A 13,257-nucleotide genomic window follows, 5' to 3' on the forward strand; every position below is an offset into this window, starting at 1 on the left:
ACACCATACAGCAATCTTTTCTAAATAGCTTTTTAACTGATTCTGGTCTTCGGATGACCTTACTAGACGGTAAATTACAGCATCATCTGCGAACAACGTAAGAGAACTGCTCAGATTGTCACCCAGGTCATTTATATAGATCAGCAACAGCAGAGGTCCCAGGACGCTTCCCTGGGGAACACCTGATATCACTTCAGTTTTACTCGATGATTTGCCGTCTATTACTACGAACTGCGACCTTCCTGACAGGAAATCACGAATCCAGTCGCATAACTGGGACGATACCGCATAAGGCGGCAGGTTGATTAGAAGTCGCTTGTGAGGAACGGTGACAGAAGCTTTCCAGAAATCTAAAAATACGGAATCAACTTGAGATCCCCTGTCGATAGTGGCCATTACTTCGTGTGAATGAAGAGCTAGCTGCATTGCACAAGAACGATGTTTTCTGAAACCATGCTGATTAAGTATCAATAGATCGTTCCCTTCGAGGTGATTCATAATGTTTGAATACAGTGTATTCTCCAAAACCCTACTGCAAACCGACGTCGATGATATAGGTCTGAAGTTCTATGGATTACTCCTACTACCCTTCTTAAACACTGGTGCGACATGCGCAATTTTCCAATCTGTAGGTACAGATCTATCGGTGAGCGAGTGGTTGAGTATGATTGCTAAGTAGGGAGCTATTGTATCAGCGTAATCGATAGCCACCTTCCCCTAACTGTGGTCCCTGAAATCGGAACCGACTTACGGTGTCAGATTAGCATTTTGACGGCAACCTCGCTCGGTGACTGTGCAGGCGGCGCAAGGCGCGGTGCGGCTGGAGGGCGACGTCATCACTGCGAACGGGTCCATCCTGAGCGGGCAGCTGGGCGGCGGCGGCGACGACTCCAGCTCTGGCGGCGGCGACGCGGCGTCGGTGTGCAGCTGCTCGTGCTACCCGCGCGCCTCGGCGGCGCAGCCCCGCTACACGGTGCGCCGCGCGCCCGGCCGCATCCAGCACCTGCTGCCGCTGCAGCCGCTGGCGCTGGCCACGGGCGCCGTGACGCGCGGCGACCTGCCGCCGCTGCACCCGCACCGCGCCTCTATCTGACGCCCGCCCGCCGACGCCGGCTCCTGGTGCTACCAGCGCGTCAAGAGCCTGTCGCGCCGCCGCTGGAACTCGGTGCGCTAGTGCAGCCGGCGGCTTCCGTCAGACTCTGGACTGCGCCACTGTCGCTGCGGTTCCGAAGCGAACGAATACGGCGAAATCGGTTACATCTGCTCTCCGTTCGATACTGACAAACCTCAGCAGTTCCGTTGACGCGGGACCGTACCCGTACGTCTCTACTGCGAAGTGGGATGACACCACTTCCGTAAATGGCAACCACAGTTCGGCCAGAATGAAAGAACACTGTTGCCAAGCTTATACTGAATAGCTTTACACGAGAGCTTACCAACAAGATCTGAAATATTCGGGAGGATCTCTCATTAATTTCACAGGTACCGGCGAAACGGTTTCTATATTTCGTGACAATTAGTTCCGCGAACACTCGCTGCTAGTCAGTAAGTGTTACATGTTCCACTCTTCCTCCGACTGATACCGAATAGTACTCTTGAAATTTTCCCGGCGTAAAGAGTGTTCCGTGAAGTTTCAGGACTGTAGCTGTACGACGTCAACTTCTTGTCGCAGTATTTTCGCTGACAACCGTCTGGCCATCTTCCGGTGCATATTTTGCACTGGAGATTGCCAGTTCACATCAGTAACATTATAACAAAATTTCACGCGGAGACATATGTGCAGATGCAGCTGCTGCACGAGTGACCTGTCTAGTTTTGTACCCTCTTCGAATATTGCTCCATCTACGGCACACGGGCACGTGCATAACGGCGCTACTTTTTTGCACCCTCTCCGTCAGAATGCAGGATTGTGGAACTGTAATTCAGATGTCAGATTAATAAATTTAAATGTCACTGCATTGGTCATAAGTCGTAAAATGTTTCCTTTCTTTCTGATATTGAAGAAATCACTGAGTCCTACACCTTATCCAGCTGAAAACTGCTTCCACAATTAACAACATCTTCCGCTAAACGTATTTCCACCAATTCCTTAATAGCTGAGCATTGCATTTTTACAGGACATTCATATTATTCTGCCACGGAAATCTTGGACTCAACAAGGTCCTTTTCGGATTCAGTGGAAATATGTTTGATGGAAGATTTTATTAATAGTGATATCAGCTTTCAAATGGTTAAGGTATATGACCCAGCCATTTCCTTAATATCTACAGAAGGAACACATTTTGTGAGGACTCAGTTATCTAATGACAATTAATTTCATGAATTTGACATCTAAATTTTAACTCAGCAAGCCTGCATTTCAGCAGAATGTGTGCGTGCAGTACCAGCACCATTCACGTGCCTGGCACCATAGATGGAGCAATATCTGAAGAGGGCACAAAGCTCGACAGAGGTTGCCCGTGTAGCAGCTGCCTTCACACGTTGCTCTCTGCATCAAGTTTTGGTACAAAGTAAACTAGCGATCTCCAGTGCAAAACACTCTCCTTAAGATGGCTGAATGGTTGTCAACCAAAAAATAATCACAAGAAGTCAAAAACATCCAGCTGCAATCCTGAAACTTCATTTTATACTTAACTGAGATGTACAGCTGTAGGGTGGTGGAGGATTTGAGCTTTATTTGTGAATATCGTTTTTCCACAGAGACAGGTGGGGGAGGGGGGCAGATTCTCCATGGCTTTATGTCATCATCTGTAATCTGATCTAAATTGCTTGTTACTTCATTAGTTTACACTGTCCACAGCAGCATCTGAGCAGTCAGCGCATCTGGCTGCCATGTGAAGGATAATTTGGGATCAGATCCTTGTACTTCCACAGATTTTTTGCTTGTTCTTTGGTGGGAGGACTGGATTCAAATGTACACAGCCTTGGCAGGCCAATTAGTATACAGCAAGCTCCTGATGCCAATACATTTCTCAAACATTTTCTGTAAAAAAATTAAAAAAAAACAAAGTCTGAAATGTAATCAGAATGAATATTTTCATTTAGACTACACTAATCTCCCATGTGACTCACATTTCACTTCTAGAATATGTTGCAAGATCCAAAAACATTTTTTCATTGATTCTCATATCTTTTTTGTTAAATCAGGTTACTCTGCCCTTATAACATATTTCCAGCTAATTTTCTGTCTGAATGATTGCCTAACACTTCCCCTAGAAACTGAAGGTTGATAATTTCCAACCTGTTGTTTCTGGTGAGTAACATGTAACCACTACAGTGTACTTTCAACTGTGACATATGGCTTGTTTTGTAAAAACATTAAACAGCAGTTTCTGATAAAAACATGTGTAAATTGGATTATCCTGGTTGTTAGGCTATCCTGCAGTCTTGGGTCCGTATTAACACGTATTAACATGGATAATTGGTAGCCTGATGTACTTGAATGATAAGTAGTGGCTCCAAGGTCTGGAGAGCTTACAATGGATGGGGAGTAGTGTGCTGACACGATACCTCTCCACACCACAGATTAATAATGCTTTGTAGGGATGACACAACAGCCGATCAGCTTCACATGGTCTGTTGTGCCTGACCATAGAGTCACTTTTTTTAGTTGTCACTGGTTCCTCCAATCAGAGCTCTCAACATGACACACAACCTGTTCACCATTGCCAGTTCACCTTACCAGAGCATCAGTTCACTTGCAATCTATCACTATCTAAACACATAATCCACTATCTGGTATTACCGGCACACACTTTTGCTTTTTCACACTCTGTACAATTATGTATAAGAATCTACAGCTCAATCATTACTGGTTTCCTCATATTTTATGTGTGTGTGCACTTTGGTCCACATTACGTCATAGCCGACTGACTCGGCAAAAATTGCACAACTGGTTATCCCACCTTCTAAACCATATTCACCATGACTCAACATCTGACAAACTGTTGTCTTTCAGGTAGGATGGGACCATTTCCACATGAGTCAACTACTACAGTTTGAGAATACATTGAATGTGATGCTAGTCTCTAAATGAGCACTCAATACTACCTCTGTCCTCTATACCATGTTCAACATTAGTTTATAATCAACATGTCATTACCATTCAGATGCAATGATACCATTTCCATACATGTCAATGAAGTTGGAAAAGATGTTATGTTTAACTTGTCTGTTTATTTGAAAGTAACCCCAGCAAGATGCAAATAAGATTTGGAACACCTCAGAAGTGTGATAATGTCAGCACTGTACAGTGTATTAGCTGTTATCTATCTACACTGCCAAAAAAAGTCTGAAACAATGCCTATGAGCTTCTGACTACAGAACACAATTTTTGCACCTTTGTTTACTCAAAAAAAAATATGTTTGTGAAAGATGATACCCAAACTTAATTTTAAATTGTTTCAAACTGTAAGAATTGGTATTTTCTTCTGAACTTCCACATTTTTATTTTTATTCTCTTCTTTATAATAAATTACTTACTGACAGATAAACTAAAATATTATGGCATAGGCAATAAAAGCACGCATCAGTCATATAATTGACACAGTTACTACAACACAAATATTTGCATTCACATACACTTATTGTTTGGAAGCAGTATTAGAATCTTAAGAGTATTTTTTCATGAGTTTTCACTTCTTCCTGTTGTGCTTCTAGCTGTTTCATATGCTATTAGCTGGTCTTTATCATTTAAGGAAGTACTTATTGAGCATTTTGCAGGTAGAGTGAGAAGTTGGTTTTGTAAGTGAACATGCAGGACTGATATAAAACAAACCTCACCATTTATCCAAAATAAAAGCTGTTAGTTTAACTTTCACACAGTCTTCTATTAATAAATCTCCAAAACTAATCTTTAATAAAGCTTTTGGTTGTTATTTCTACCTTTTTTTAAAATATTGTCTTCAAGTACCCTGGTCATGTGACAGTTTGAAACCAAATCATTTTAAGAATGTCACCCTTTAGGAAAAGTCCAACAACTGAAACTGTGAAGACAACATTTTACTTCCTATTCACTCACTGCTAGTAGTGTATTTTTTCCCAAACATAGTTTCCTTCAGTCATGAAACACCATTAATACACTTTGTTCATAACAAATGTAGCCACCATAAAAAGCGAAACACAACACTATTCATAACTAAAAACCCTTTTATGCCACCACAGAATTTTCATTTATTCTTCTCTAAATTGAATCTATGCTCCACTGTTGATTCATTTAAAGTGTAGCTGGAACATCTCTCCAGAAGGATACAACATCACAGTAAGTTACAATATTAAACATACAGAACCCACAGAATAAGCCATAAGGGGATAGCATGTAAAAGTAGTTCCTTCTTCTAGATGACTCCAATGTAATGAGTACCTTGTGCTTTTGACAGTATTTATAACTACTCTTATGGTTTTAAAACCAGTACTTACAAGTAACAGGTAAAAATCAAGGCTTTTTACTGTCCTTAAAATTGTAACAATGATTTACCTCAGACATTATAAATAACAGGAAGATAGTCAATTTAATGAGCACTTTTGAGCACCTAATACACAAAAGTTATAAGCATCAATATCACTTTTAAGAAATGTTGAGAGTATTACAAATCTGCATTTATCTGAACCAGTAGCTTCACATCACTTGAAATGAATATTTAAGCTTTTGATTTTGGAGAACAAATCATCTTGTCACCATAAAACATAGTTCAGGAGACATACATTAAACTCAGTCATCCCACAAGAAAAAAGTATCTTCTCACTTTCTCTTAATGAACACCATAACGGATGTTCTGGATTGCCGTAGCTGTGCCTAGGATAAGATTTGCATGTATCACATTTCACAATATTTTCAGTCTTTTGTGATGCAATATCAGTTCTTGAGTTGGCCAATGTATATTAATTTCCGAGAGAGTTTTGTCTGATGTTTCTCAGTTGCTGCATAAGTACTTTCTCACCAACAGCGAAGAAGTGTAAAAATAAATCATTCTTACCATAATGTAAATAAAACTGGTCCTTAGATACTATGAATAACACATTGTTGAAAACCAATTTATGCTGGTGCAAAAGTATGTGGACATTCCTCTGCTAATATGTATTTAGTAACTCAAAAACTCCCTGCTATTATCATTACATAGATACTGATGTGACATGCACATCCACAGCGAACATGTTTTATCTGTTTTAAGCCCAGTATAAAACACTGAAATGATACATACAGTCAACTACTTTCATTGTACTGTCTACATATTTTTCTTTCTTTTCTTGTACTATTTTTCCTGAGATACAGCGAAGAGTGTAAAGCTTCCTGAACAAATGCAAATTTTTTAGCTTATTGTTTTCCCTAATACCTGGGTAGCTCACAGTAACATTTCAAACACAATCAGATTACTGGAAATTCATTTGCCCTGTGTAAAAGATAAACTAGGCTTAACGGTTTATTCATTTCTTATCAGTGACAATAAACATAAAGAACATGAATGGATTTGTGGAATCAATAATACTAAATGTGTAACATAATAAGTGTTTTACTTCTGTTGTGATACAAGTTTAAAGTGGAGTGGTAACTTTGACCAGTGTTTAATGACTCAGAGCCAGTCTCTGTTTCTGACAGATAATGAACTCCATCATTATGAGTAACATTGAGAGTGAAGTTGATTGTGATTCTTTTTATTGTGAAACTAGGGACTAATTTCTTTATATACGCATCAAACACAACATGCAGGAAGTGTCAGTAGATGTATTTTTTGAGGCTGTGTTGTAAATGAGGTACAACTACTGGTGGCCTTTAATTTGGTGGCATCTGTGACTTTAAATAAAGTGGTGTGTGTGTATGTGTGTGTGTGTGTGTGTGTGCGTGCGTGCGTGCGTGCGTGTGTCCTTCTTTGTAATGAAGACTTGTCTGTCTGTGGGAATTTTCAGCTATGATTACTCTTCTTTTTTTCTTTTTGAGGGGTGATGCTGCTTGCATTTGTAAATAAGAATTGTTCCACTGACTCTCTACTCTTGTAATTTTAATATAGACAATTACTTGTTTAATATTTCACATAAATCACTACCTTACTTATTTCTAAGTAAATACTCCATTTAATTTAAATTAATTTATAATGTTTTACATGGCCCTGACCAGTAACAGAATCTGTACCTGCCTAGGAATGCAAAATCTCAATACATAAATAAATCACAACTGTTGTGATAACAGAGTACAGTGATGATTAACATTCATCATCTAATACCTGAATAGATAACAGTAGCTGACAAGATTTGCAATTTTAAACATTGTGTACACAGGTACACTTTTTTAAGACCATATTTTTCAAAAACAGATACAGTTGATGCTACATGTTAGTGAATTTGTGGCAAGTTTGAGAAATCTTTTCATACAGCTCATGTTTTTGACAATATTTACAATTTCTCAATCAGGAAACACCTGCCAGTATAGAGTATAAATGTAGGTGCTCTGGCTTCACATCAATCCCAAAATATCACTAGTATTTTTCAGCAATTAAAAGATGTAAAGCCATGTTTATTAATAAACACTTTTAATGGTGTTTCACCTGAAATTGTGGCACAATCTGTTAATCCTTTCTTCAGTTATTAAAAATATCACTTTATTCTGTGTTTAATACACTTACTGAAATTTATTTTAATTGTAAACAATTGTTTTAATATAGCACTTGTAAAAAGAAAATACAACCAGCACCACTTCTGTGTGATTACTGCCTCAGATTTTTCTTTCCTAATGAACCATCAATGACAAAGTAAGTTATTTTATTGGAGATAATTGTCTTAAATTGATTTTTAAAATCATTAAAAATTTAATTTAATAACCATTGTACTATAACATAAATGAATGTATAAAGACTCAGCGGTCAGCAGGTTTATTTCAGTTTATTTTTTGACAAAAAATATAAAGTCTTGTCACTTTGGATAAGCTAAATGTGTAATTATTCATAACAGTGTTTCCCCTGCTCTTTAATTTAGTTCTTTCACTTTAAAAAATTCACATTGTGTTTGTCCTTTTTGATTGTGTGCTATGTATTTACATTGATAAATGAAAAGAGACTAGAAATTTTGTGATGATACATACTCCCATCCAAAATCACAAAAGGTAAAGATAAGATTTTTAACAATGCACCTAAGACATCAACAGCCTTCGCTTTCTGTTGGAAACATCTTGCTCCTATTCAAGCATCTATTGATGGATAACCAGTGAGAAGATGAAGCAGTGAGCTAAAAACGCAAAGAAAGTACCAGTGTTGAGCATCTGACTCCACAGCATCAGATAAAAATGTCAAAGATCAATTGGCTAATGAATTTGCTATTATAGGAAGAAATAGCAGAATATTTTATAACTAACTCTAATGTTCTGGTCAAAGGATCACTGCACACTGCTTCACTATCTTCTCCATGAAGTGTTTTGAATTTTGCATTGTAGGTCAGCTATGTAATTTAAAACTGTTCTTTGTGAAGTTGTGCAGACCCATCTTCACAAAAATTGAGTATTTCTTTCTCCTAGCCTCTCAGCATTTTTGTTCCATCTGTGGCTGGAAATTTTACATGAGAAAAGAAAAACATTTCATCCTAACAATAAAATACACATGTTATTCTCACAAAGTATTCATTCATACAGTCACCTGTGTGTCACAAAAATTCAACACATTTGAGTCGTGCTTGCTCATTTAATAGTAATTTGTTACTATTTTTATTGAGGCTTTTGTAAAGTGCAAGAGGTGTTAATATACTTTATCGATGGAATGGAAATTAAATTAAAATGGAAATAATTCCTGTTTTTCCTGGTTATAGAACTTTGTTACATTTTCATTACATGCAATGAATAACATATATTTCCACAATTCTTTATTTTTCAGACATTAATTTTGTATCACTGCACATACAGTACTTAAGAATATTTTCTCAGAAATTCATTCTAAGATCTAAGGAATTTTCACAAGGCATTCTACATAATGCTTAAGTGATGCTCTACATCAAAGTGTTACTTGAAGCTAAGGAAATAAAAATCTTACAAAGTTTCATATCCTACATTTAATTTTTCTGTTATGTTGTGAATTGTGTTTCCCCTTTTTCCATCAAATTCAACTTTGTTTAAACCTAACTGTTGACTGTCTTTTTGGTGTGCTTCTATGAGTCTGTCAATATATGAGCTTTAAATGATTGAATGACAACTACTTGAACATTCCAATAGGAGCAAACAAGAAATATAAAATATGCTGGCAGAACATATGCATACTGTTTCTTCACGATAATTTCCATTGTTGCTGAGGTATAACATGAAGAAAACAATTTTACAATTGTCACAAGGGAGAAGCTCAGGGACAGAGAAAATAACAATTTAACTTAAAAACAATGTTCAACAAAGAACTGAAAATGTAAAGCTCATATAGTTGTTATAATGTTTCTAGCAGTGGAGTTACTTTTTATGAATTGATAAGAGTCTCACCTCTAGCATGTTTCAACAGTTGTGCACCATTATGCTTTCATATTGCTACTGCTCCAACAAATATTTGTAGAAGCACTACCTTATGCTTCAAATTGCTGATTGTCCCTTCATTGAGCTTATTATTCTAGAGGGCAACATTTTATCATTTGCCTATGAAGGATTTTGTGGCCTGTTAATGCAATAATATCTTCACAGGTTTCTTATTTGATATGACTGAAGTGAGTGGATGGTTGTTTGGTGATGGCCAAATGCCAATTTTAAAAAAATGACTACAGTGAGGCTGCTCTCTCTCTCTCTCTCTCTCTCTCTCTCTCTCTCTCTCTCTCTCTCTCTCTCCCCCTCTGTGTGTGTGTGTGTGTGTGTGTGTGTGTGTGTGTGTGTGTGTGTGTGTGTGTGTCTCTTTCCATCATCTGATGAAGTGCATGTGTCACAATTTGCACAATTTGTCAGTTTGTTTTTCTTATATATGTTACATGTCAGCAGCTGGCATTTAAATCTCACAGTGGACAATTCACAACAATGTAAGCTCTTCAAATTCTTCCATGTAAAAGTTCAATACAATTGGTGATAGAGGTGAGCCAATCAAAGCCCCACCAGGCATTAACTATGATCCTTAATAGTACACCATCCTAATGCTCTTTAGGGATGCTACGCAAATGACATGGTGAAGGTGCTTCTGTTTCCAATCACTTCATGATAATTTGTGGCAACCTCATGGCACCCAGATTTGTAGCTGTCTTCCTTTTCATGGAATATGTTTGATCCTTTCCAATTGTCCTGTAAGCTGGATCATTTGGAGGTTGAGTGATAGCAAAAATGTGGAATGTTGCCCAACAGATTTCCTCAGCTGCTTCATGTGAAATTCATCTGATGGCCTGTTCTACTGCACTGATGTTATCTTATTTTGGCGGTGTCCTAGGTGTTAAAACAATGTTTATACCTTTGGCAATAATCAAAGTTGTTGCACCATTAATTTCTCTTGCATTCAAGTTGACTAGAGTTCCTGATAATTATGATCCTATGGTGCATTGCTTCATAGCATTCAACATCTGAAACATTCCAAAATGTCAAGCCATTGCTCTCCTCCATTACAGATGGCTTTGTGACATGGTCATTGCATCTACACTGTCCCATAAACACAGCACCAGAATGCTGTAGAGGAATGGATGGTGAGATAGGAAGTGCCTAATTGTTTTAGCCACTTCTCTGCAAGTATCTCAAATACATCTCCTAAAGTGAGCCTCACTGGTATGGCAGAAGATTCACTGAGAAGCAGTGGTGCTTTCTGCACGGTGGATCTCAGCAAAGCATCAAATGATATCCCGTCCATGGAAATATTGAAGCAAAGCCACTGTGGAAAGCAATATGGCTTCCTTTATCTGCAGTTTCTCCAGATGATGTAACAAGTGGATGGTGTCCTCCCTATGGAGGTGATTGATGTGTCTCTGAAGATTTTTGAAAGGCATCAATGCAATAAAATCTTCTAAAGTTTCTTGCCTCACAAGATCACAGTGTGAGTTCAATGTTTAGGAAACACTACTCTCTCTTTCCATCTTCTGGCAAAGTGCCAGTGTGTCAGAGTCCACCACCGTCAACTGAGGAGCCAAAACATTATGACCATCGGCTTAATAGCTTGTTTCTCCATCTTTGGAATGAAATACATCACTAATTCTGTGATAAGGGCTCTGACAGTTTCTTGGTAGATTTTTGGGGTATATGGCATTAGAAGTCTATGAACAGGTCATATAATTCACATAAACAATGGGCCACTGATTTACATACGATGATGCCACCCAATAGTGACATACACTCCAGGAAATTGAAATAAGAACACCGTGAATTCATTGTCCCAGGAAGGGGAAACTTTATTGACACATTCCTGGGGTCAGATACATCACATGATCACACTGACAGAACCACAGGCACATAGACACAGGCAGCAGAGCATGCACAATGTCGGCACTAGTACAGTGTATATCCACCTTTCGCAGCAATGCAGGTTGCTATTCTCCCATGGAGACGATCGTAGAAATGCTGGATGTAGTCCTGTGGAACGGCTTGCCATGCCATTTCCACCTGGCGCCTCAGTTGGACCAGCGTTCGTGCTGGACGTGCAGACCGCATGAGACGGTTCATCCAGTCCCAAACACGCTCAATGGCGGACAGATCCGGAGATCTTGCTGGCCAGGGTAGTTGACTTACACCTTCTAGAGCATGTTGGGTGGCACGGGATACATGCAGACATGCATTGTCCTGTTGGAACAGCAAGTTCCCTTGCCGGTCTAGGAATGGTAGAACGATGGGTTCGATGATGGTTTGGATGTACCGTGCACTATTCAGTGTCCCCTTGATGATCACCAGAGGTGTACGGCCAGTGTAGGAGATCGCTCCCCACACCATGATGCCGGGTGTTGGCCCTGTGTGCCTCGGTCGTATGCAATCCTGATTGTGGCGCTAACCTGCACGGCGCCAAACACGCATACGACCATCATTGGCACCAAGGCAGAAGCGACTCTCATCGTTGAAGACGACACGTCTCCATTCGTCCCTCCATTCAGGCCTGTCGCGACACCACTGGAGGCGGGCTGCACGATGTTGGGGCGTGAGCGGAAGATGGCCTAACGGTGTGCGGGACCGTAGCCCAGCTTCATGGAGACGGTTGCGAATGGTCTTCGCCGATACCCCAGATGCAACAGTGTCCCTAATTTGCTGGGAAGTGGCGGTGCGATCCCCTACGGCACTGCGTAGGATCCTACGGTCTTGGCGTGCATCCATGCGTCGCTGCGGTCCGGTCCCAGGTCGACGGGCATGTGCACCTTCCGCCGACCACTGGCGTCAACATCAATGTACTGTGGAGACCTCACGCCCCACATGTTGAGCAATTCGGCGGTACGTCCACCCGGCCTCCCGCATGCCCACTATACGCCCTCGCTCAAAGTCCATCAACTGCACATACGGTTCACGTCCACGCTGTCGCGGCATGCTACCAGTGTTAAAGACTGCGATGGAGCTCCGTATGCCACGGCAAACTGGCTGACACTGACGGCCAATACCGCAGTTCCTGGTGTGTCCACCGTGCCGTGCGTGTGATCATTGCTTGTACAGCCCTCTCGCAGTGTCCGGAGCAAGTATGGTGGGTCTGACACACCGGTGTCAATGTGTTCTTTTTTCCATTTCCAGGAGTGTAGATGGGTTCCATAGGATTTACATCAGGCAAATTTGGTTGTCAAGACATGAACGTGAGTTTACTATAAGCTTCTCAAACCACTGTAGCATGGTTAGCATTGTTCTGGCTCTAAGACATGGACAATTATACTGCTGGAAGATGACATTGACATAGGGAAAGACATCAAGCATGAAGGGATGCAGGTCGTTTGCAGCTGTCAGTGTGAGTTTGATTTCTACCACAGGTCCTATGCAAGTGCAGGAGAATGTCTCCCACAACATAATACTGCTCCCACCAGCATGCATCCCTGGCAAACTGCAAGTTTTGAGCCGCTATTCACCTTGATGACAGCCTTTGTGGAGACGACCATCAACATTGTGTAGCAAAAATGAGATACACCTGAAGAGCCAACATATTTCCATTGATCAGTGGTCAAATCTCAATGGTCTCATGTCCACTGCAACAGTTGATGATGACAGTAGGTCAACATGTGAACATATAGGTGTGGCTTGCTGTGGAGCTCTGTGTTCAACAATGTACAATGAAAGGTATGCTTCGAAACACTTGTGGTTGCACCGTTCCCTTTTGACAGAGATGCCAAATTTTATCTCAATTTGCAGAGCAGACAAACCTCCAAGCCCTACGTTCT

At 40.3% G+C, this 13,257-nt stretch overlaps 1 protein-coding gene across 2 annotated transcripts in view; it reads left to right on the forward strand.

Moving 5' to 3' along the window:
- The window catches only part of LOC126278432 (two pore potassium channel protein sup-9), a 1,195,629-nt gene extending 1,186,612 nt beyond the window's left edge, over positions 1-9,017 (forward strand). For both annotated transcript variants that reach the window (XM_049978547.1, XM_049978548.1), the window contains one exon: positions 800-9,017. In XM_049978547.1, coding sequence (XP_049834504.1) covers positions 800-1,093 — 294 coding nt within the window. In that variant the 3' untranslated portion in view covers positions 1,094-9,017. The remainder of the gene's footprint in view (positions 1-799) is intronic.
- The last annotated feature ends 4,240 nt before the right edge of the window (positions 9,018-13,257 follow it).

Source organism: Schistocerca gregaria, chromosome 6 (assembly GCF_023897955.1).
Source record: "Schistocerca gregaria isolate iqSchGreg1 chromosome 6, iqSchGreg1.2, whole genome shotgun sequence".
Classification (NCBI taxonomy): Eukaryota; Metazoa; Arthropoda; class Insecta; order Orthoptera; family Acrididae; genus Schistocerca; species Schistocerca gregaria.